This window comes from Muntiacus reevesi, chromosome 18, assembly GCF_963930625.1.
Source record: "Muntiacus reevesi chromosome 18, mMunRee1.1, whole genome shotgun sequence".
In the NCBI taxonomy this organism is placed as follows: domain Eukaryota; kingdom Metazoa; phylum Chordata; class Mammalia; order Artiodactyla; family Cervidae; genus Muntiacus; species Muntiacus reevesi.
In genome coordinates, this window is record NC_089266.1 from 47,687,970 (window position 1) to 47,713,740 (window position 25,771).

Consider the following 25,771-nt stretch of genomic DNA (forward strand, 5'->3'; position numbering starts at 1 on the left):
CCACTGTATATTTTCAGTGCCTACCATTCTCTCTCCCTGAATTTTAACTCAGTTCATCAAGATGATCCACACCCACCAGGGACTGATTCTCTGGACTTAGTTTTGAATCCTGGTTCTAACCCCCATAACCTGCAGCACGGCCAATTCATAGAATTTCTGAGTCTGAGTTTCCTGTCTGTAAAATGGAGATAGGGTACCTCCCACCTGAGGTCCACGTGAGAATTCAGTGAGAGACTGTGTAAACATCGTCTTTCCCAGTAAACCATAACCGTTGTTTGTTGTTGTTTAGTCACTGTTGGGTCTGACTCTTTTGCAACCCCATGGACTGTAGCCCGCCAGGCTCCTTTGTTCATGGGATTTCCCAGGCAAAAATACTGGAGTGGGTTGCCATTTCCTTCTCCAAGGCATCTTCCCACCCAGGGATCGAACACACATCTCCTGCATTGGCAGGAGGGTTCTTTATCACTGGAGCACCAGGAAAGCCCAAACCATGATTACTGTCACCATTATTATTACCACAGAAAGCTGAACAAGTGGTCACGGCAACAGTGAGTTCACTTCAGTTCAGTAGCTCAGTCGTGTCCAACTCTTTGTGACCCCATGGACTGCAACACCCCAGGCTTCCCTGTCCATCACCAACTCCTGGAGCTTGCTCAGACTCATGTCCATTGAGCCGGTGATGCCATCCAACCATCTCATCCTCTGTTGTCCCCTTCTCCTCCTGCCTTCAATCTTTCCCAGCATCAGGGTCTTTTCAAATGAGTCAGTTCTTCACATCAGGTGACCACGGTACTGGAGTTTCAGCTTCTACGTCAGTCCTTCTAATGAATATTCAGGACTGATTTCCCTTAGGATGGAGTGGTTGGACCTCCTTGCAGTCCAAGGGAATCTCAAGAGTCTTCTCCAACTCCACAGTTCAAAAGCATCATTTCTTCAGCACTCAGCTTTCTTTATAGTCCAACTCTCACATCCATACATGACTACTGGAAAAACCATAGCTTTGACTAGATGGACTTTTGTCGGCAAAGTAGTGTCTCTGCTTTTTAATATGCTGTCTAGGTTGGCCATAGCTTTTCTGCCAAGGAGCAAGCCTCTTTGGTGACAGGCAGCAGGAATCTATTTCCTTTTCAATTTCACACATTGGGGCCTTATTGCTAAAAGACAATGAAATGTTCTAGCCCTGGGGCTGGGGTGCAGGATGCTACACCCAAGGAGGTGTCCCCGTCCTCAGCTCCCAGGGCGGGCAGCACAGGAGCAGTGACAGTCTCCAGGGAAGTGGGCCCAGGCCACCCAGAAGACAGGTTGACCCAGCGCTCGGGGAAGGTCTGGTCTGCACTCCTCATGATATACTTACTTACCATCATGGTCCCTGCAACCAAGCTGTGGTCTCTAACCAAGCCCCAAACATACCTGGATGCAGAAAAGAACTCTACGGTGGCCGAGGAGAAACGAACATCCAGACTCAAGACTCGCAACTTCTAGGGATGAGCTGGGGAGACAAAGTCCCCATCCCCAAGCCCCCGCCCTCTTTCCCCTCCAAACTCCAATCCCCGAGCCGGGAGGACAGGAGGCGCCTCGAGACACATCTTCCCTTGACCCTTCTCCCTGGGGAGGAGAGCACCTCTTCTGTACCTGAGCCCCCACCCCCCGGCCATGCTGACAGTGCTGTGGCCCCACTTGCCCATGGTGACCACAGTGTGACCCTGGCCCTGGAATGTCCGGCACAATAGGGGTGGCAGGAGGAGCCCTTTGCCTCTGTCAGCGGCTGATTGGTGACAAGGTGCCCTACAAACACATGGTCAGCAGAATCAGCTGTTTTCGGCGTTGCCCCTCCCGGCTTTACAATCACACGCCAGCATGCAGCCCGGGGTTGTCACGGCTTTGTCTCCCTCTTGCATGCTTAATTGACAATTAAGTTGGGGCTTTGAACAAGCCTGGCTGCCGCTGATGGGCCTTCATCTTTCCAGGGAGTGTCACAGGGGCACCCTTTGTTTGCTCTGCTTGGGGGCCTGGAGTTACTGTAGCCGGCTGCCAGCAGCCATTTATCTTCAGCCGAGAAGGCCTTTATCTGCAGCCCCCCATCCCAGCTCTCGCCAGCAGGAGCTGTCCCCAGTTATAGGCCCTGTGACAGCCCATTCTGAGGCCATTGAGCAGACTCCGAGTGATGGCCCCGACCTCCATTCTGGAGCAGAATCAAGGGAAAGGCCCCCCAAAGGTCAGAGAGCAGGGCTGTGGCGAGGAAGCGGACTGGTTGGAGACTGGTGCCTGTATTGATCCGCCCGAGGAGGAGGAGGAAGTTGGCGTGGGATGGAAGCTGGGCCAGCCTTGGCTCAAGCCCTGGGATCGGCTACATCATCTCTGGTGGCCTTGAGTACTGTCCCCTTTACTCCCGACTGTGGCAAACTCTCCCAGCTGCCTCCAGCAAGGTACCCTGGCCTCCTTGTGACAGCAAGGGAGAGGCAGAGGTCTCCATCAGCCTTCACTCACCCAACACCTGATCTCCTGTATCACCCTTCAAGGAGGTGGAGGCTCATTCTCCTTGAAATAAAGGGAGTCCTAGAGTTGAGAAGAAGCCTTGCAGGATAACCTTTGGATGCCCTGAGCCCCAAAGCCTCTTTACCCAAGAGGAGGTGTGTCTTTCTTTTTTGTTGTTGTTTTGTTACCATCTTACTTCTTTATTTTTGGCTGTGCTGGGTCTGTGTTGCTGCCTGGGTTTTCTCTGATTAAGGCAAGCAGGAGCTACTCTCTAGTTGTGGTGGAAGGACTTCTCTTGTTCCAGAGCAAGGATGCGCAGGCTTCAGTAGTTGCGACTCCCAGGCTTCAGAGCACAGGCTCAATAGTTCCCTGATGGCCCAGTAGTAAAGAAGCTGCCTACCAATGCAAGAGACACAGATTCAATCCCTGATCTGGGAAGATCCCACATGCCGCGGGGCCACTAAGCTCCCTCTCCTAGCCCAGGGGCTGTTCCTGCCCCACCCACGCCATGGTCAGATCAGAGCTAGAGAGCCAGAGAATCCTGCCTCCTGCCTCCCCCTCATCCCCTGTTACTTCTCCTTCTAACTTGCCGGTAGAAATCTAACCCTGGGTCTTAGACTTATCAGACTCTGGGTCAGGACATCCATGTGGTCACTCTGACTTTCCCTGACAGTGAAATCTACAGAATCCAAGGAAATCTCAAAAGTGCCCAGGGTTGTGAGTAACTTTGAATAATCAGAACAGCTAATGCGAATAGAGCCCTTCCTGGATACCAGGTCCTGGGCTATATTTGCATCATCTTATTTAATCCTCACAACTTCGTAGGGTGGACACTGTCTATATATCCTTACCCCATTTTATAATCAAGAAAGGTGAGGTGTTTAGAATGCAAGTACTTTACCCGATTTCCCTGGTGGCTCAGTGGTAAAGAATCTGCCTGCAATTCAAGAGACGTAGGAGACACAGGTTCAATCCCTGGGTGGGGAAAAGTCTCCTAGAAGATGAAATGGCAGGGTTCTCCAGTATTCTTGCCTGGAGAATCCCATGGAGAGAGGGGGCCTGACGGGCTACAGTCCATGGGATCACAGAGTCGAACACGGCTGAGTGAACGTACAGGCACATGGAGTTCATAAGCGGCAGAGGCAGGTTTTGAACGGACTTTCTCTCTTTGCTTTCCGCAGATGCTAAGCGCTTTCAGGCATGGAAAGCAACACTCACAGGATCCTCCTACAGTTCCTTCTTCTCCCACATTCTTACTATTCCTCTTTGAATGACAAAGGGGCTTTAAGGGTGGGGTCTCCTGGGCTGGCTGTTTTGCAGCTTCTCCGCCTCATCCCACCCCCCACTCCCGCAACTGTTGCCCCTGACCAAGGTGGATTCTCTGCCCTGCCCAGGGAAGAAATCAAAGCCCCCTCTTTCACCACCCCATCCCCATCTGGGTGGAGATTTGAACTGCCCTTGCAGTCGGCACTGTCTGGGGCACTAAATGCCTTAACAACTTAATGGGGCTTCGGAGACAGTACAAGCACCTCGGCTCACCTCTGGAGTCCCGCCCACTCCCTGGGCAGCAGACAAGCTGAGGGGGTTTATGAGGGCAGTTGTAAAAATATTCATCTCCACAGCAGCAAACCTCCGCATAGTAAAGAAGCCCCATTGTCCCTCAGTAGAAGATTCTTTTCGTTCAGAAGAGAAGCAAACCCTGCCTTGAGTCATCTGCTATTTTAGAAAACACGTTTATAGTGATGTGGAGTTCCGGCGTGGCCAGGGCTTCAGTGTTCTCCTTGTAGGGACTTTATCTGACTGCCATTTTATCTGTTGAATTCAAAGGTCATTTTATCTTTCGGGTACCACCCCATCGGCTGCCACTAGATTGGGGAAGACAATCAGGATATTAATGAGATTAAGAGGCCCAACCTTCAGAGCATTCTGCTGGCAGCCTCCCCCTGATAGCGGGCCAACCCTGGTCTGCATACAAAGAAGCCCGGCTGCCCAGGTCAGTGGGGCTCCAGCCTGGTCACAAAGGGGCCGAGCAGATACTGGAGTCCTATCGCTGGAGCAGCCCTACCTGCCTGCCTAATCCCCCTGAAGGACCCTTAGGGAATTCAAGGACTCCTTGCTGCCTCCCGTGGGGTCCTGAGGTGGAAGGAAGCTGCCTGCAAGCACATTGCCCCCGCCTGCAGGTTGTGGGAGAAGTGTCCTTGGAGTCTGTTTGTTGAAGGTTTGATGGAAACTGACGAGAACTGGGAGAGAATTAAGCGCCAAAGGTGCAGAGAGAGGCAGGGAGCTGTGCTAGGGTTTCTGAAGCTAACTGCTCGATAGGAAGCCACAATATCAAACATAAATGGGGAGGGGAAAAAAGCATATATAATGTATACATGAATATATGTATATATACATATATGTATATTTGAAATCTAGCCCCCAAATAAAGTCAAACACATTCAGTCCTGGTTATCATCCTAGCTGTTTATAAGAACTCGGCTCCAGAACTTCTCTGGTGGTCCAGTGGTTAAGAATCTGCCTGTCAATGCAGGGGACACAGGTTCGATCCCTGGTCGGGGTAGATCCCACATGCCTCAGAGCAAAGAAGCCCATACAGCCCAATTACTGAGCTCACATGCTGCGGCTGCTGAAGCCCGTGTACCTAGAGCCCATGCACCACAATAAGAAAAGCCACCGCGATAAGAAGCCCGTGTAACACAACTAGAGAGGAGCCCCACTCGCTGCAACTAGAGAAGGCCCACGTGTAGCAACAAAGACACAGTGCAGCCCCTCAGAAAAGAACGCTAGTGTTGAGGTCGGCAAACTTTCTATGAAGAGCCGGATGGTGACTGTTTTAGGCTTCTCAGGTCATACTGTCTCAGTCACAGCTGCTCAGCTCTGCCTTTGGGGAGCAAAAGCAGCCATGGACCTGGTGTGAACAAATGGACATGGCTGCGGTGGGATTAAAATTTTAATTTCCTATGATTTTTGTGTATCACAGAATACTCTTTTTTAAAAAAAAAAAAAACCACTTAAGGATAGAAAAAACATTCTGAGCTTATAAGTCATTCAAAAACAGGCTGCTTTGGCCTGCAGACCACTGTTTACTGACCTTTGTTCTAGGACAATGGTTCCTAAATCTTACCGCACCTTAGAATCAACTGGAGGACTTCTGAAAATCCCAGTGCCTGGCCGTGCCATAGATGCCTGACCATCAACAACACTGACATTTAATATACGCTAACGATATTCCTTGGAGGGAAAGTTATGACCAACCTGGATAGCATATTAAAAAGCAGAGACATTACTTTGCCAACAAAGGTCCATCTGGTCTGGTCAAGGCTATGGTTTTTCCAGTGGTCATGTATGAATGTGAGACTTGGACTGTGAAGAAAGTTGAGTGCTGAAAAATTGATGCTTTTGAACTGTGGTGTTGGAGAAGACTCTTGAGAGTCCCTTGCACTGCAAGGAGATCCAACCAGTCCATCCTAAAGGAGATCAGTCCTGGGTGTTCATTGGAAGGAATGATACTGAAGCTGAAACTCCAATACTTTGGCCACCTCATGCGAAGAGTTGACTCATTGGAAAAGACCCTGATGCTGGGAGGGATTGGGGGCAGGAGGAGAAGGGGACGACAGAGGATGAGATGGCTGGATGGCATCACCGACTCGATGGGCATGAGTTTGAGTAAACTCCGGGAGTTGGTGATGGACAGGGAGGCCTGGCATGCTGCGATTCATGGGGTCGCAAAGAGTTGGACACAACTAAGCGACTGAACTGAAAGATACTCCAGGCTATGGTTTTTCCAGTAGTCATGTACAGATATGAGAGTTGGGCAGTAAAGAAGGCTGAGTGCAGAAGAATTGATGCTTTCAAACTGTGGTGCTGGAGAAGACTCTTGAGAATCCCTTGGACTGCAAAGAGATCCAACCAGTCCATCCTAAAGGAAATCAATCCTGAATATTCACTGGAAGGACTGATGTTGAAACTCTAATACTTTGGCCACCTGATGCTAAAAATGAACTCATTGGAAAAGACCCTGATGCTGGGAAAGATTGAAGACAGGAGGAGAAGGGGACAACAGAGGATGGAATGGTTGAATAGCATCATCGACTCAATGGACATGAGTTTGAGCAAACTCCAGGAGGTGGTGAAGGACAGGGGAGCCTGGTATGCTACAGTTCATGGGGTCGCAAAGGGTTAAACAGGACTGAGTGACTGAACAATAACAAAAAAGATACTCTAGGGAAATGCTGTTATAAATTCAGTGGGCGTAACAACAGAATCATGAGCTATGGAGGTCAACCTGGATTCCAACCTCAACTTGGCCACTCATCAGCTGTGTGACCCTAGGCAAGTATCTGGGATCTCTGAGTCTCAGTTTCTCAATGTGTAAAATGGGGGCATCCACTCATGCAGATGCAGAAGGATTAAATGAGATAATATATGTAAAGCACCGAGGATATAGCAGCCTCTCATAAATGGTACCTGTTAGCAGTCCTTGCAGAGCTTAGTGGTTTGGGTTATTCCTCTTTCCTTCTGTTCCTCTTGTCTTTCGATCTTGACTTTGAGACAATTTGAGTAGTTCTACTAGATACTCATCTTGGTGTTTGCGGCAGACTCAGGCTTTCTTCTTGGAGTAATTGGGTCTGAGGAAGGCTTTCCTGCTTCCAGGAAGGACTGCTCTGTGATAGCCATAGGGTGTTTGCAGCACCATGGGCTTCTCCAATGGCTCAGCAGTAAAGCATCTACCTGCAATGCAGGAGACCTGGGTTCGATCCCTGGGTCAGGAAGATCCCCTGGAGGAGGAAATGACAACCCACTCCAGTATTCTTGCCTGGAAAATCCCATGGACAGAGGAGCCTGGTGGGCTACAGTCCATGGGGTCTCAAAGAGTCAGATGTACATGACTGAGTGGCTGAGCACACATCCAGTGCCACAGGTTTCAGTGAATTGATGCTAAACAGTGAGAGAAAGCTGGGAAGAACCATGGATGGCCATGGGTACAGGCGGGGTCATGACCATGTAGCAAATGGTCAGGTATGTAAGATGACCCTGAATTTCCTCCACCTAATAAGGCATTCCTCTCCTTTAATGAAGGTGGTGAGTACCCTTGCTTGTTGGTAATTAGCCCTGGGAACCTGCCACTTAGAGGGGGTGTGGCGCTTTCCTGGTGGAGGCCAAATCTGAGAAGCTTCGTGACCTTTGTTCTTAGGAAGGAAGCTCCCCAAACTTCAGGCAAAAGAGCGGTAAGAAGGGGTTGGGTGGACACAATTCCCACAGTGAACACCGAAAACCTCAGATACTCCTGAGGGCTGAATTTCTGGAAGCGACATTCCTCTACCTGAGCCATCTGCTTTAAGATACCTCCCTAGCAGCCTCTGGTCTGGCTTCAGCAGCCCTGTCCAAGCCACACCTGTGGGAGTTCAGCCACGGAGGAGCTTGACCAGCAAGGCTCAGTCTCTCCAGCCCTCTAGGGTACTCAAGAGATTTCTCAGGACCTGTACACGGTGTGTCCCTCCCAAGCTGGAGACACACCATGCATATAGATGCTCTTTAGTGTCTATTGACTTTCCTAAGGGAAGTCCACATCCCCTAGGCGAGCAGGTCACAGGCAGCCCCTTTTCAGGACCATGCTCAAGGGGGTGTGTCTGGGTAGCAAGGTGTAGCATCCCAACAAGGTTGGGCTTGAATTGTGATTCTGTCACTCTGTGGTCATATGGCTTCAAATGAGTGACTTAGCCTCTCTGAGCCTTGGTTTCTTCATTTGTTAACCGGGGATCATAACATATATCTCCTTCAGGCTATCATGTGTGGCTCAAACATGATAAAATGCATCCAGCACCCCCACATGGTGCTTGACCCAGAAGGAGTTATTGGGTTGACTCAGGTACCCTCCCGGGCATCAAGAGAGAGGAAGAGCTTTGGTTCTGCCTGAGTTCTGGACAAGGCTGTGGTTTGCAGTTTCACCCTGGAAGAGTTTCCCTTTTCGTGAACCCTGCTAGTCATTTGAGACGTCGGGAAGAATGAAACTCAAATATTAACAAGATCTGTGGTTCTCAGATCTGCTTCCCAGGCCACATCAAAGGTGTCTGGGGAGCTTATTATTATAAAAACTACCTATGTCTTTGGGGCTTCCCAGATGGCTCAGTGGTAAAGAATCTGCCTGCCAATGCAGGAGATGCAGGAGACACGGGTTCGATCCCTGGGTGAGCCCTGGAAGAGGAAAGCCATCTCATCCCACTCCAGCTTTCTTGCCTGGAAAATTCCATGAACAGAGGCATCTAGTGGGCTGCAGTCCATGGGGTTGCAAAGAGTTGGACATAACTAAGCAACTGAAAACATGCACAGACCCCCATCACACCTTTTAGAGTCAGAATATGGAATAAGTACTCAGGCAAGGGAAGTTTCAACGAATCCCTAAGAGATGTGGATGGATAGTCAGGGCTGGACATCACAGGCTAGATGGGGCAAGGCTGGAGTCTAAATGGGTTGGCGGCAGTCCTGAAGGTCTCCTGTCAAAGTAGAAGAGGTGAGAGAGCTGGTCTGAGGGCCCTAGACTAGGATCCAGGAGCCCCAAGGCGCTGAAGAGGAGGGGTGACCTTGGGCCAATCGTTTAACATCTCAGGGATTCTGGCCGACGAGACCTTTCAGCTCTGACAGGTTATTTGGAGATTGGGGCTCCAGGGCTCTGCTGTTTGAAGTTGCAGAGGGAGTTTTGCCATTGTGATATTTTTTTGTTAAGCTCATATCTGTCTCTCTCCCTCTTGGTCACCCTCACTCCCTTTCTCCTTCCCCATTTCAGGAACTGTGTGCCTTCCACCTTTATTAGGGACCATTAGAGCTTTACAGCTCCAGCAGATTGGGTGGGGCCAGTCACAATAAACAGATTTATAATGGGTATAAACGAGACACCTATAACTGCTGAAAATTAACACTTTCAGGGCCTTTGAGTGGCAGCGTGCCTGCCCAAGCCTTCTGGCCCTGCCCACTACAGGGGGCATCTTCTCAGTCGGCACCTGTTGGATCAGGCTGGCCATGAGGCCCAGTGAGTCCTTGCTTAGCAAGGATGGAAAACCTCTGGACAGCATCTCCCATTTGTAAAACATCAGTTTGCCTGGTGGATACAAAATAGGAGCTTAATTTATCTCAGGATGTCTTAGGGATGGAAACAGAAATGAGCCTTTTCCTCCTTCTTTTTGAGACTCGTATTTCCGGGTGGAGTGTAAGGTTTGCATTTCTACCTGTCAAAGACAGAGAAAGATGCCGAGTCAGTCTTACTCTCACCATGAAGAAGGTCATCCCCGAACACGCTAAAAATCCAGTTCACCCAGGAGGGAGAGAGACAGATGATGAGCTTAACATGTATTCCGAATGAGAGAAACATGGGCGGTGCTGACATCTAAGCCCGAGTTGGCTTTTTTCACCATTGAGTTTCCAGCCCACAGCCCCGTGCCTGGCACCTGGTACACCTTCCATGTATTAGTGGACTGACAATATCTCTTATGGAGAGCTTCCTATCCAAAAGCTTCATGCGTAAATGCCTTGCTTTATAAGTCTCTTATTCACTTTCAAGCTGAACATGGAATTACTTTCATTCTATACATAACATATGTACATATTATTACATAAAGCATATTCTCCCCTTTCTAGAAATGATGCCATTCAGCTCCACCTCCATGAATACTGCTTAACTTAAGTATGCTGCTGCTACTGCTAAGTCGCTTCAGTCGTGTCCGACTCTGTGCTACCCCATAGACGGCAGCTCACTAGGCTCCTCTGATTCTTCAGGCAAGAATACGGGAGTGGGTTGCCATTCCTTCTCCAATGCATGAAAGTGAAAAGTGAAAATGAAGTCGCTCAGTCGTTCCCGACTCTTAGCGACCCCAGGCTCCTCCATCCATGGGATTTTTCCAGGCAAGAGTACTGGAGTGGGGTGCCATTGCTAACTTAAGTATACAGTTCACCCAAAAAATCACTCAATGTTAAACACTACCAGGAAGTTTTCAAAGAACTTGTTATTATTCTTTCTCCCTTAAGCTCCTCCTAGTTTGGTGTACTAGATTACTAGTTCAGTTTAGTTCTACTAGATAACTTTCTTTTTAAAAAAACTTGTATTGGAGTGTAAGTTGATTTATAACATTGTGTTAGTTTCACATGTACAGCAAAGTGAATCAGTTATACATACATGAAAAAGTGAAAGTGAAAGTCACTCAGTCATGTCGTGTCCAACTCTTTGCGCCCCGTGGACTATCCAGTCCATGGAATTCTCCAGGCCAGAATACTGGACTGGGTAGCCGTTCCCTTCTCCAGGGGATCTTCTCAACCCAGGGATTGAACCCAGGTCTCCCGCACTGCAGGCAGATACATATCTATTCATTTTTGTAGATTCTTTTCCCATTTAGCCCGCTATAGAGTACTGAGCGGGGTTCCCTGTGCTAAGCAGTAGGTCCTTCTTAGTTATCTGTTCTATATATTCGTGTCTTCGTCAGTCCCAATCTCCCAGTTTATCCCTCCCTCCCACTCCTGGTGACCATAAGTTTGTTGTCTACATCTGTAACTCTATTTCTGTTTTGTAGGTAAGTTCATTTGTACTCTTTTTTTTTTTTTTAAGATTCCACATATAAGTGATAACACATGATATGTGTCTTTCTCTGTCCGACGTATTTCACTCTAGATTACTCCCCTTTATCATCTCTTACCAGCATCCCTTGGGGCAAGAAAGAGCAAGAATCATTCTTCCTGAGTTTCCATTGAGTAACTGAGGTCTAGAAAAGGGATTGGACTTACTGCCTAGCTGTCATCTGGAGAGACAGTAAGGAAACTAAGCAGCTATCAGGTCTTGGGGTGCTCCCTAAGCACCTTACTGGTGCTCCGGGTCAGTGGAAGCCAGTGATCACCCACGTTCCGTGGTCTCAGGGCCCAGCGCCTGCTGCTGCCTCGTCCAGCATCCGCGAGCCTGCTGGGTGATCCGGGGCTGTCTGTCGCTGATGATGGTGATGATGGTGATGATGATAATGATGCTGGAGCTGCCCTCCACGACAGTGAGAAAGAGGCTGGGGTCTGGCCAGGCAAGCTTCCCATAATGAGGCAGTTCTGACACTTGCCAGGCCTCCAGGGATCTTCTTCTCGGGTATCACCTCCCAGTAGGGTCCTGCGTATGAATAGGTCGCAGTGGAAAACCTCTCTCTTCTAAGGCAGTTTTATTAGCCCTTCAGTCACAATACAGATGTCTGTTTATGGGCCCTCACTTTTATGTGGACACCCAGTGGCTCAGTCTGCTGATGACTTTATGGCCCTCCCCATTCCCCAGCCCCACTAGGAGCATCATGATTCTCCCCGTCAGCCCAGCCGAGGGGGCCTTTGTTGCAGCCACATTACCCTGCCAGCAAAGGCAACCTCTCAGAAAGGAAACCCCAGGAGCCAGACTGCGGCAGGCCTCTGTCTGCCCCCACAGCCTTTAGGCCTAACGATGTCCATCGTTAACCCTTCTTAGCTTTACCTTAGACTCCTCTGGAGAAAAAGTCATTTGAGTTACCCAGGTTGCCATGGTAAATCCCCAGTAATTGATCCTCCTGAGCCCCAAATTAACCCAAGGGGCCTAAAACTGGGTTCTAACATGGCAAGACTAAATTTGGGGCTCCTTCCAGCAGCCTGAACCCTTTAGAAATGGTCAGCCCGTGTTAACGGAGGTGCCTGTTCCCACCCTGTTAAAGGCCCCCTGTATATGCTTGGGCCTCAAGAGGTAGGGAAGGATGGGAAGGATGGGGGAGGGAGGGACAGTTAGGGAGGTCGGAATGAACATGGACACACTGCTATATCTGAAATGGAAAACCAGCAAGGACCTACTGTCTAGCACCAGGAATGCTGCTTAATGTCATGTGGCAGCCTGGATGGGAGGGAGTCCAGGAGAGATGGATACACGTTTATGCATGGCTGACTCCATTCAGTGTCCACCTGAGACCGTCACAACATTGTTAATCTGCCATACTCCAGTATAAAATAAAAACTTTTTTTTAAAAAAAGGAAGTAGGGAATGGGTAGGCTCCCCACAGGCATCCCCCTGGCTCTTTCCACTCTGGATAAGGCACTGTCCAGGGTCTCTGGTGGGAAACGAGAGACCTGCTGTGTCATACTTACTCCTTGGCACCCCCACTTCGCACCTTCCAGCATGAAGTTGTTGAAATGCATCAATGCTCTCTCTCCATTTTGATTATATTTTAATCTCTCTCTCTCTCACTCCCCCTTCTTCCTCCTTAAAAATGCATGTGTCCCATCAACCTCAGAAAACGCAAGAGATTCAGAGGAGCAGTTATACCATTGGACTTCTCCACTGCTTGGTCAGGGTTGAAGGGCGGGTCATGCATTCATTCATCATGTCCTCTTATCGAGGGCATAGCATAGTCTGTGCAAGGTTCTGAGGCAGGAGATTGTGGAGAAGACAGACAAGGTCCTGCCCTCATTGGGCTTACGTTCCAATGAGAGATGCAGCCAAGAAACAAGAATTAAAGCAAAGTCATTTCAAACTCTTTGTGCATCATCATGGGAGGCTCAGCGTGTGTGTGTACCCTAGGTCGCTTCAGTTGTGTCCAACTCTTTGCCACCCCATGGACTGTAGTCCACCAGGCTTCTCTGTCCATGGGATTCTTCAGGCAAGAATACTGGAGTGGGTTGCCAAGCCCTCCTCCAGGGGATCATCCTGACCCAGGGATCGAACCCATGTCTCATGTCTCCTGCATTAGCAGGCAGGTTCATTACCACTAGCGCCACCTGGGGAGCCCCGAGATTCAATCTGGGGTCAATGTGTATCTGGTGTCAATGTGTGGCTTTCAGGGAAGGAGAGCGGTCGGCTTTAGAATAGGTCTTCTTTGCTGGGAAATCCTAGGTAAGAGGTGGTGAAAATGACTTCTTCCTCTTTGAACCTTGGCCTTCCACTCTGTCCAGTGGGCATGTGGACCCCACTGAGAAGCAGACCGTGTAAAACACTTAAGGTGTGAGGACCTCTCAGCTTCTCGAGGGTTAGCCCGGGTGGCTTCCACCTGCAATTGCATCTCCAGGCTGCCGTGTTCACTGCAAACCCCCTGGCGTTTGCCGGCAGAAACCCGCTGTCTGCTAAGGGGCAGGCGTGGTGGCCAAGCTGGGCTTCGCTTGGACAGGCGGAGTTCCTGGCGCCCGGTCCACCTCCCCACCTGGGCCATTTCTCAGGTACACATTCGCTTCTTTTCTCAGCCAAGATGCTTTTGATAGAAGCCTTTTTCTTTCCTTGGTTACGTTTGCTTTGATTTTTATAAGAAAACCAGTTTGTGGGCTTCCCTGAAGTATCACTCAACTTTTACTCCTTGAGTTCAAGAATGTTTACCGTCCCTGCAGGTCTATCTGTGTTTCTCCTCTTTTGAATTGGATTCCTAACTAAGCCACCCCGGGGAGAAAGAGATCTGGAATTGAAGCCAGCCCCCTGTTTAAATTGCTTTCATCTTGCCTCGGATTTTTACTCCCAGGCTTTCAGATTTTTAATCTCCTCAACCCTTGGCAAACATCCATCTGTATCCTCGGAGAGAAGAAAATGTTAATGAGAACCGGCGATGGTCCTGTGTGACCAGTGAGGAAACTGAGGCAGCAATGCCAGCCTCTTGGAAAGTTTTCATTTTTTTGAGTTCTCAGTTTCAAGCCGGGGAAATAGTTGACATTCTTTCATCCCCAAGTGAGTGTCTTAGAAGTTCACCAGCCTGAATAATTTGTGTTTCTGCCTCTCTCCTCAAGAAAGGGAACTTCCCAAGACTTCCCTGGTGGTCCAGTGGCTAAGGCTGAGGTCCCAATGCAGGGGACCAGGATTTGATCCCTGGTCAGGGAACCAGATCCCACATGCCACTACTGAGTTCACTTGCCTCAACTCAAGATCCCGCAGGCAGCAACTAAAAATTAAAAAGTTACTCCTCTTCAGGAAAAGGGGGAGAGGGTTTATAAGGATGCGGTACTAGACCCATCAAGACTGGCTTAATTCCTTTCTGTCGCAGCCACTACCCCCGCCAACCCAATGTGTTTTGACTTCACAGGGAAGACAGCTCTGTCTACTTATAATTGATGGACATGGTTGTTTTCTTTTTGGAAGAGCTTTCTGCTCTGCATTCTCGCTCCTGCCTGATTTTTCGATCCCTATTTCCAGAGCCGACAGGGCCGGGCTGCGCTCTGCGTGAGGTTAGGAACACAGGGGAAGAATGTGTGTGACAGGGCCCTGGTCGGTTGAGTAATGTTTACTCTGTTGGTGGCTGGGACGAGCCCTTGAGCTGGCAGAGGTCCACCAGCCAGAGGAACATTCCTGCATTATCAGGGATGGGTGATTGGCTTGGAAATGTCAAGGGTGAAAGGCATCCCACTGGATTCTGGGTGCAGCTCACAGACCCCAGGGAATGGGACCCCCAGGCTTCAGGGTCAAAGGCCACATGGGGGTCAAGCTGAGCCTCCCACTGCTGGGGAGACCCCACCTCTTTGCTTCTTTCTATAAAAGAACAATTCTGGTCATACTTTCTAGACTGACACTGCTCTTCTGTTTGCCCAGCATTTTCTTTTCCAGGAAAACCCAGAGATTCCCTAACTTTATTATTTTGTTTTTCTAACTTCATTTTATTCATTTATCATTCTGGCTTCTGAGGAAGGGAGATCTGTATACCCAGGTTATAGACAAAAATGTTGAGGCCCAGAAATTGATGGGCCTGGAATCATCAGAAAGTCAGAGCAGAGAGATAGAGTGTGAGTTTAAAGTGGCTGGACACTGGTGCCCAGTTGATTTCTAGACTTGTGGGGTTGGGGTCTCAACTGCTCTTTTTTTCACCACTGAAAAAAATTGAAGTGATCTTCCCAGGTAGCTCGGTGGTAAAGAATCTGCATGCTAGTGCAGAAGCTGCAGGCTACACAGATTTGATCCCCAGGTCAGGAAGATCCCCTGGAGGAGGAAATGGCAACCCATTCCAGTATTCTTGCCTGGAAAATCCCATGGACAGAGGAGCCTGGAGGGCTACAGTCCACGGGGTCATAAAGAGATAAACAAGACTGAGGGACTCCGTACACGCGTGCACACACACACACACACAAACTGAAGTGTGAAGAACAAAGTTTTGACAAATGGGAGGACATGGTCAGGTTCGATCCTGCTGCTGAACAGACTACACGAGACAGAAGATGGGGGGCCAAGAGCAGAGAAAGACGGCACTTTGCCCTCGTTCATTCTGAGGAGCATGGAGCACTGGCTCTCTGGAGCCACGAGACTCGGCTTTATGTATCCAGTCCGGACAAGTCCTGCCTACTCTCTTCCTCATAGAGTTGATGGGATGAAAAATGAATCATGGAAGGACTTCGTAAATAAAGGGTACATGGGACAGACAAAAAAAACTTAAGGATAGTTAATTTACAATTTTGTGTTAGTTTCACATGTACAGCAAAGTGATTCAGTAATACATATATATATATTCTTTATCAGTTTTTTCCCCTATAGGTTATTACAAAATATTGGGTATGGTTCCCTGCACTATTCAGCAGGTCCTTGTTGCTTATCTCGTTTGTATTTAGTAGTGTGTGTATGTTAATCCCAAACTCCTAAACTGTTTTTTGAAACTCGTCGAGAACTAGATTACACACAGAGGGCTCTGTGGGGTAGTTCTAAGCTCCTGAAGCACTGGGATGGGAAGTTCCTGTGCTTAATTACACCCTAGGCAGCTCCTCCCCAGGGTCCTCCTGAAGGCAGTTGCATCCATCTTTGAACATAGGGGCACAGTCAGTCCTCTAGAACCCGACATACCCATCATAAAAACCACTGTGCTTTGCAAGATCACACAATAAAATCTGTAGTGCTTATGGGAAAAAAATGGGGTTAAGGGCACAATACTCAAAAACTTCGTCATGACACCTTTTAAAAAAGATAAGAGTCTAATAAAAAAACATTAGCAGTTTTACACCTGTTAAATGCTTAGGAAATACATAAACGCTGTACAACAGTAAATATGGCACTTTACCTTGAGAAAGTTCTGAAGTTTGCCTATTGAAGTGAGTATCGGAAGCGGCGAAGCTGGTGAATTATTGAGGTGGTGGGCAGAGACTTATCTGAAATCGGAAGGAAAGTTGTAACTTCACATGATGTGGACGGATGTGGCTATGGCACATGCAGTGAACTGACGTGTTTGAAGGGTGTGAGAGTGTGTGTGTGTGCACACGTGCATTTAGTAAGTTCCTATGTGAATGGATAGACAAGGCCCTACTGTTTAGCGCAGGGAACTCTATTCAATATCCTGGGATAACCCAGAATGGAAAATAATACAGAAAAGAATGTATATATGTATGTAATTAAGTTACTTGGCTGTATAGCAGAAATTAACAGAACATTGTAAATCAATGACACTTCAATTTAAAAAAAAGATTTAAAAAAGACTGTAGGGTTTTCTATTGTAGCTCCATTCAGCTGGGTGCAGATTTCTGAAATTGATGTTATTTACACTCAAGTTATTCCCTAATATATCAATAGAACTGGAGCCCATTCTTGTGTGTGCGTTAGTTGCTCAGTCATGTCCAACTCTTTGTGACCCCATGGACTGTAGCCCACCATCAGGTTCCTCTCTCCATGGGATTCTCCAGGCAAGAACACTGGAGTGGGTTGCCATTCCCTTCTCCAGGGGATCTTCCCGACCCAGAGACTGAACCTGGGTCTCCTACATTGTAGGCAGATTCTTTACCATCTGAGCCGCCAGGGAAGTCCAGAGTCAATCCATGCTTCTGTTTAATTTGGCCTTGCCACAAAGCTTGCGAGATCTTAGTTCCCCAACCAAGGACTGAACCCACGCCCTGGGTAGTGAAAGCACAGCGTCCTAACCACTGAACTGCCAGGGAATCCCCCCAACCCACACTTTTAGTACCAATATTAGCACTGTATTTTGTCCTGCCAGAAGGGATGCTCCCATGTTTTGGGGCTGGGATGCTCAAAGCACCTGAGGGCTTATTCTGTCATTCAGTGAATAGTCACACATCAGCTGCTTTGCTAGGCTCTGAGGATGCACGAATGAGTAAAAAGTCATCTCTTTCTTTAAGACAGAGAGAGAAGGAAACACATCATCCGAGCATTTCTGTGCAGGTGACCAGCCTCTGCAGTCAGAGTCACTACTGCGTGTAGAATACAAAGGATGAATCAAGGAGAGCTTCATATAAGAAGTGACATTTAGCCTGCTAAAAGGACGGGACATGGAGCAGAAGGGAAGAGCATTTCAGGCAGAGGGAACAGCATAAGCAAAGGCACGGAGGCAGGAGATGGCAGGGTTCTGACATGCCTGCCTGGGAAGTGGTGACAGATACAAATAAGGCAGAATGGAGTTGTAATGGCCCAATCCTGCCAGTCTCAGGTGTTGGGGCTTTTCCAGGAGGGAGTGAAGAGCAGTGGTAAGTGTCTAAACAGGGCAGTGAGATGGTGTGGTTTTGTTCTAGAAAGAAATCCCGACGTGCAGCAATGTGAAAAGTGCCCTGGAGATGGGTGTGGGTGCAGGAATGCAGGGCACGGAAAGTCTGGCTTCTGGAACCATAAGCTTGCAGCCACACTGGATAGAAACCAAGTGATTTGTCTCTGTCCCACGTGCCGTTGGCAATTCGGAAACATCATCATCTCCCATGATGCTGAGTGCCAGGAATAGGCAAGAGTAGATAACTCTTCACCAAGGCCTCAGGGATGTCTCTAGAGACCAGCTTTTTGCTGCTGGACACACTTGCTGTGGTTCTTAGGGCCAGTGATGGGGATGTGGACAATTAACTGAATTGAAACCAGGAACTGAGTGGAAAATACGTGGCCACTTTCTGGCCTTCTCATTGCCCCTGTGGGAGCTCTGTGGCTATCTGCCTGGCACCTTTAGCCAGTCACTGTTAAACCAGAGCATCATATGTTCATTTTCAGAGAAGGAAAGATGCCATTCCACTTCTTACAGGCTTTCTGCCATGGTGCCTCGCACAGGATAGGTGCTCAATGAAGTTCTGAGTTCTGTAAACTCAATCTCCCTAAAAATGTCTTTTAAACAAAGACCATCTCCCCACACGAGGAACAGATGTGTCTCGAGTAACTGTTATATGCCAAACATGATCTGGGTAAATTTCATACCCGTTAACACATCCAGTCTTTTCCCCAGTGACTGAAGAGATGGCAATCGTTAACAATAAAGAAACCGAAGATAAAAAAAAAAAGAAAAGAAAGAAACCGAAGATCAGAGAGGTTAGTTAAGTAATTCCCCCAAGGTCACACAGCTATTATTATGTGGCAGAACCAGGATTTAAACCCCGGTCACCTGGGACCAGAGCCTATTGTACTTCGATTCTCCTTTCGAGCCCTCTTCTGAGTTTGTGAAATACACAAGGACCTGGCCTCTCCATCCTCTAAGAATAGCATATGGCTGGTCTTGCCGGGGTCAGAGACCTTGTGATATACCCTTCACCTCGGCATCCCCTTTTAAGGCGGCTGGCTCAGGAGCCTGAGTGATTGCCAAATCCCTGGTGAGAGAAGCTTCAGGAGGAAAGGTTACAGGTGCCCCTGGAGCAGGTTGTTGCAATATTTGATTATCCATTTGGCTGTTACAGAAAAATCCTTAACTGTAATTGATGTTTGTTGTTGTAATAGTATATTGCCTGTATTTCTACCTCTAGTAATGGGCTTTATGTGCTAGATTTTAATATCTTGAGCCTGGGCAAGTGCACATGCATGGTAAGATTCTTTAGTCACATCTGATTCTTTGCAATACTATGGACTGTAGCCCACCAGGCTCCCCCTCTCTATGGGATTCTCCAGGCAAGAATACTGGTGGGTTGCCATGCCCTCCTCCAGGGGAACTTGCCGACCCAGGGATCGAACTCCAGTCTCTTATGTTTCCTGCGTTGGCAGGTGGGTTCTTTACCACTGTGCTGTGCTTAGTCACTGAGTCATGTCTGACTCTTTGCGACCCCATAGACTGCAGCCCGCCAGGCTTCTCTGTCCATGGGATTCTCCAGGCAAGAACACTGGAGTGAGTTGCCATGCCCTCCTCTGGGGTCTACCACTAGTGCCACTAGTGGTGGAGGTATTTCTACTTCTAGTAATGGGCTTTATGTGCTACATTCTAATATCCTTCAGCCTGGGCAAGTGCGCAAGTCTTTTTAAAAGAAACGTGGTTTCCTTGCACAGAACTGATCAGTTTTGAGAGATCATAAATGCCCTTAAAGTGGTCTTTGTAGGTGTGAAACAAATGGTGAGTCTTTGAACTGGTCCCTCTTAGCAGTGGGTTTCCTGGTGGCTCAGATGGTAAAGAATCTGCCTGCAATGCAGAAGACCCAGGTTCAATCCTTAGGTCAGCAAGATCCCCTGGAGAAGGAAGTGGCAACCCACTCCAATACTCTTGCCTAGAGAGTCCCATGGAGCCTGGCGGCAGTCTACAGCCCATGGGGTTGCAAAGAGTTGGACATGACTGAGCAACTAATGCTTTCATTCTTAGTATATGGTATTGAAATAAGTCTGCTTAATTTATCAGGTCATGTTCCTGCTCTGATTTTATATACTTGTATGTCAATAGACATTGTGATACTTGAAAAAAAATCATCTGCTTCCCACCCCACTTTGCAGTGATAAAAGCCCCTCCCCCCCCCCCCCACCAAAGCAGGCAGTCCTCTGACTGAGAGCTGAAGCGGGGCTGGAGCTCGCCTAATATACAGATGGCAGAGCTGAGCTCAAAACAGAGATTCCCCTAATCCCCAACCAGACACCGTCACTTAACCGGAGGTCCTTCAAGGAGGGCGTGGAGGTCTAGGCCCATCTGCCTTTGGAGAGAGCATCTCCCTGTTACATTTCTCCCATAGTGAAGTTCTGCTAGGGGAAAAGGCAAGGATGGCAGGGCGCCGCAGCCTTGGGCTCTGCCGCCTGGATTCTAACAAATGGCTCTCGCCTCCCTCCTGCCAGGTTCCCATGTAAAGCAGGCTTTTGTTTCCTGTGGATACTTTTGGTTAATTATTTTTAAATAAATAATTATGTAGCCTGGGGGTAGGGGAGAAGTCTCCCCGCGACCCATATTTGATTGTCTGAGGACTGGCTCTCTGTCTTCAGCCAAATTAAATAGGGGGAAGTGAGCGTCTGTTTGACTTGAGACCCAATCGATGATGGGGACAGGCTGGGAGGTGAAAACACGCCTGACTCCCAGCGTTATCACCACACTCTCAGGAGCAGAGCATCTTGGGGAGGTAAATAGCTGGCCAGGGAGTCAGAGGAAGTACGAGAAAAGCAGGCTGAAGTCCATTTTCTCTGAAAGAAAAGAACAAGAGGGCAGGGGCCAGGTCTCCCTCCCAAATTGCTTCCAGGACCAAGCATCAGTGATTACAGCAGAGTCGGTTTCTTTGGGAATGATTCTCCGTGGGAAGGCAATTCCATTCAGGACTTAGAATCTACCCTCCATTGTCCAGAATTCTGGAGTCTTAGTACAAATATCTTGGAGTCCACACCTACACCAGCTCCCTCCCTGCAGGATCCCGAGCCGTGGGTGCTATTTATTTGACATTGTACGAGGCGTTTCCTAGATGTTATTTCTGATCCAGACTTAGCCATATTAAGGAAGCAATCTCTTAACTTTACAAGAGGAAACTGAACCACAGAGAGAGAAGTGATTTCCCCAAGATCACACATCTGTTAAGCGCAAAGTTAGGATTGAAATCCGAGTTTGTCCCGCTACAGAGCACACAATCTTCCCCTTAGCCCCTCTCATTAGAAAACCCTTCCTTTTACTGATTTGAAATCTGCCTCCCCGCTTTTCCGGTGGACCCCGCAGCCTTCTGAGCTCACAAAGTTTCAGATCTCTCTTCTCCTAGGTAAGCGTCCTGCTGGGAACCCAGGGGCAGATATGAGCAAAGCCAGCGGACCTAATTTAACCCAGTGGGATGGAGTAGAGGGTAGTGGCGGTGAGACCTAGGAAGTGCAGATGGGTGCAGAGGCAGACAGACAGGACGGGGCGGGCAACGTTGGTTTGGAGATGTGGAGGTCTTCCTTTATTCCTTTGAACTTCATGGCTCCTGTTCCCCCTAAAATATAGTGCCCCAGCCCTATAACTACTGAATTCCAGTGTTGTCCTGCTGCCGACACCACCCCATCAGCAGCCCCTTGAATCAAAGGAAACAACTCACAGAAGAAGCCCACACACGGAACATGCATCAAACCACTTTGTAACCCAACAAGCTGCTCTTGAAGGTTAGACTCCTGCCCCAGCATGTGTTTGCTTTCTCCCCACCCTTCTTAAGCTCTAGGTCATTTCAGTCTTGGGAAACGTCCTTCGAACAATCCAAGGAAAACTGGCTTGGGTCTCCTCTTGGCAAGCTCCGTCTTGGTGAATTACAGGCTACTGATTATGGCAGCCCTGCCTGGCTCCCAGGGGGACTTTTGTAGCCTCCTTGAGCAGGTGGGGCTCCCCTGGGGGGCTGGAGGCAGGGCAGGGGGTGTGTGGACCAACAGAACTTGGACGCTTGATGCAGTGATGTTTCATCCTGGGGAACTGGGCAGAAGGAGAAATGAAGGAGAAGTTGGCCCTCCATGCCAAATGATTCCTTAGGCATTTGGTCTCTGTCTCTTGCAAGTAGGAACTGGGTCCCCTAAACCTTTCTGTCAAATCCAAGCTCAAGCTGCCCTTTCTCAGCTTTGAGCTTAGGGCAGGATGGCCCAGCTTCCCCCTCGGCTTTGTCTCTGGCTGTTTCACGGGCACATCAAACAGGACTTGAACTCTGCACACTGGACCAAGTTCTCTTCCTCCTTCAGCTTCCTCCATTAGCTAGGTCTCTGCCCAGCACTGCCCCTTTCCTGAGCATAGACTCGCATTTTGGTTCCTGAGCGAGAGGGAGAGTCAGAGCAGCGAGGCTGTACATATGCTTGCTTCTCCCCTCCCTTGCAGACCAAACAGCAGTGGTCTACTAGGCATTCACTTCCTGCCTATGGGTGCCGCCTGCCCCACCTCCGGGCAGACACGCCTTCCCCTGGACCCTGGAAGTCAGCCAAAAGGGACCCCACTGAAGGAATGTGAGTTCTGGGACCAGAGTCCTAGCTACAGCCCTGGCTCCATCCTGCTCTGCTGGTGTCCCCTCGGTCACTGGGGCTTGGCCAGAATGGTGGTACACAGAATGATGCATTTTGTTGTGGCTCTTACAAGGGTCCCGGCTTCTCTGATAGCTCAGTTGGTAAAGAATCTGCCTACAATTCAAGGGACTCCAGTATTCTTGGACTTCCCTTGTGGCTCAGCTGGTAAAGAATCTGCCCGCAATGCAGGAGACCTGGATTCAATCCCTGGGTTGGGAAGATCTCCTGGAGAAGGGAAAAGGCTACCCACTCAGGTATTCTAGCCTGGAGAATTCCATGGACTACAGTCCATGGGGTCACAAAGAGTTGGACATGACTGAGCCACTTTCACTTTCAAGGGTCCCTGGGCCAGTGCCTCTCTGTAAAACCTGTCAGCTCATACTCTGCAGCCCTACATAGCCAAGCAATGCCAGGGAAACATTTCTAGAAGGCATTTTGAAGAGCAAAAGAAATACTCCAGCTGGGAAGGGAAAGCCCCTAAAACCTAAAAGCGCTATGTAGAAGCAACAAGAAGTAGAATCCATTCATTTGTTCGTTCATTCATTTGACATATTTATCAAGTGGCTACCAAGAGGAGGGGTTTCCCAGTTGGCTCAGTGCTAAAGAATCTGTCTGCCAGTGCAGGAGACACAGGTTCAATCCTTGGATCAGGAAGATCCCCTGGAGAAGAAAAGGGCAACCCACTCCAGTATACTTGCTTGGAAAATTCCACAGATAGAGGAGCCCGGCAGGCTATAGTCCGTGGAGTCGCAAAAGAATCAGAAACGACCTAGGAACTAAACAACAACAACCAAGAGAGTACAGCAAGGAACAAAACAATACAGATTAAAAACGTGCTGCCCTCATGGAGCTTCCATTCCAGACTGTAAGCAGAGGCCGAGCAACCTCTGCCCTAGAGAGCGACAGCTGATATGTCTCATAGACAGACAGGGGAAAGAAGGCAGTGTTTTCCCGCGTCGTCTACCCTAGGAAACGAGTGACCCCGGGTCAGGTGGCACTAATACTCCGCTGTTGGGTCTGCCTTGTTTTGCAGGAGTGCGCTACAGCCAGCAGGGAAGCAATGAGGTCACTTCCTCCTCAACAATCAGTCACCATGGCAACAGCGCCATGGTGACCAGCCAGTCCGTTTTACAGCAAGTCTCTCCAGCCAGCCTGGACCCGGGCCACAATCTCCTCTCACCTGATGGTAAAATGGTGAGTACACCTGGGCCATTGTAGCTCTGGAGCTGATAAGATAAGAGGCAAAACAAACACAACTTCTCACAAGGCCTGCCTGAAACAATGAACCATTGTAGCCCCACAGGGGAAAATGGGGGCCGTCCAGAGTTGGAACGGAAAGGTAGAGCCAGTGACCCAGCCTCCGGCGGGTGGAAGAGGTGTTCGGTTTGAACCCAGCCAATAAATCTGACAGAGCCCTGCTCTCATTTTATTGATTGAATGCCTCATAAAGGAGCAAGCCGGGTGGGACCCTGTTTGTTTTGGGGCTGCCAGTGACATTTAAGTTGATAAAATGTTCATTCATCCCCAACCACCCCCCAACCAACCCAGGGCCTCCAAACCCAGATTTTTTAACCCAGAGAGCACCTCACTTTGAAACAAGGCCCCCCCCCCAATCTCTTCAGCACTCCCCTGATGCTGCCCAAGAGGGTGAGTGAAGTCAGGATTGAGTGGGTGGCGGGAGATGGCGAAGCTTCTGGCCCTGGGGTTTTGAAGGACCCTGGGCGGCAGTGAAGATCATAGCACAAAACGGTGGGTGGGGTGGGGCAGTGCTTATTGGGGGTGCGGAGTGGGAAACACCGACTTTGAAGTTTGCAATGACCGGGTTCCAATCCCAGCTCCGGCACTTAATAGCCGTGTAGCCTTGGCCAGGTTCTAAGCTCTTTCTTTCTCGTCTATAAAACGTGGGTAATAACACTAGGGTTGTTGACGGAACAAATATGATAACATGAGAGGTACTCAGCTCTGCGTTTGGGACGGTAAATATTCAGTGAATGACAGCATGCTGGTTCTTAGGTGAATATCAGTATTATTTTCCCCTCAATGACGTTTCCTCTAGCGGTCACCACAGCCCACCCTCAGATGTCAGCTGAGCACCCCGGTGAGGAATAGTCTAGTTGATGCTGAATTTTCAAGGTTCTAAGCCACAAGGGGAGGGTGGCTTCTGAGACAACACGAGCGTGACGACACTGGGAAGGGTAGGACGTGGAAAACTTGATTCTTTGGGTCATGCTCTGTGTTCCAGGGGAGGGAGGAGCTGCGGATTCCTGGCTCCCAAGCCCGAGGTGGAGCCCTGTACCCTCAAGGTGTCTGACCCAGAGGCAGGTGGGGGCCGGGGTGGGGGGCGGGGCAGGGAGCCGATGCCATTTTAGACCTTGACGTGTGCACCGTGTAGGCAACACAGGAATGGTGAGTCACAGGTGATTGAGTCTCCAGCTCCCTGGAGGAAAAACAAAGTGTAGTTTCCGAGGGGAGTGCCAACTCTAGTCTGGGGACCTGAACCCACGGCTTCCTGGTCCTGGCCTCTGCAACAGGAGACAAAAGATGCTCCCGTGGGAGGCATTTTGCAGCCCCCTTGCCCACCCCTCATCACTTAAGCTTCTTTGGCTGCCTCGTGAGACCCAAGGATTGCCCAGACTTCCCCGGAGGAGAGGTGGGGCCTTGAGGAAGAGATCATGTCTTCCCAGTGGAGGACATCTGGAGGGAGACCTCTCCTGTTGCTTGAAAGCCCTTGGTGTTGCCCTGTGAGCCCTTCTTTCCTTCCTCCTGAGAAGCAAACGGCCTCACCCAGGCTGGGGCGCTCCACAGGCAGCCTCAGGACACGCTCCTTTCTTCCTCTTCTGCTCGACAGCGCCCTGATGGGCAGTCTGTTATTGGATTGATGATTGACCAGGACAGCACACCTCACCGTTAGCAAACACCTGGAAGCTTGTTTGCAGCGACCAGCTTTTCACTAGTTTCCAACACCCTGGCTCGTATGTTATGTCACTATCGCTGGATGCCCAAATTCAGGAGTCTGTTTTTGGTTAATATGTAACAAGCCCATCACAGATCTTGGTCCACCAAAGACAGAAGTGGAGAGTATGGTTAAAAATAACCTCGGCAAGGGAACCAGTGTGCCCAGGTCTTGGGCTGTGTTGTTTATCAGCCGAAGGATGGATGTTGCCTAATTTGAGTTTCCTCATCTGGAAAATGGGGGCTAACCATGCCTGCGTCACTAGG

At 49.2% G+C, this 25,771-nt stretch overlaps 1 protein-coding gene across 9 annotated transcripts in view; it reads left to right on the forward strand.

Moving 5' to 3' along the window:
* The window catches only part of HNF1B (HNF1 homeobox B), a 62,864-nt gene that overhangs the window by 14,486 nt on the left and 22,607 nt on the right, over positions 1 to 25,771 (forward strand). For all 9 annotated transcript variants that reach the window (XM_065908955.1, XM_065908956.1, XM_065908957.1 and 6 more), the window contains exon 5: positions 23,586 to 23,746. In XM_065908955.1, the coding sequence (XP_065765027.1) occupies positions 23,586 to 23,746 (161 nt within the window). The remainder of the gene's footprint in view (positions 1 to 23,585; positions 23,747 to 25,771) is intronic.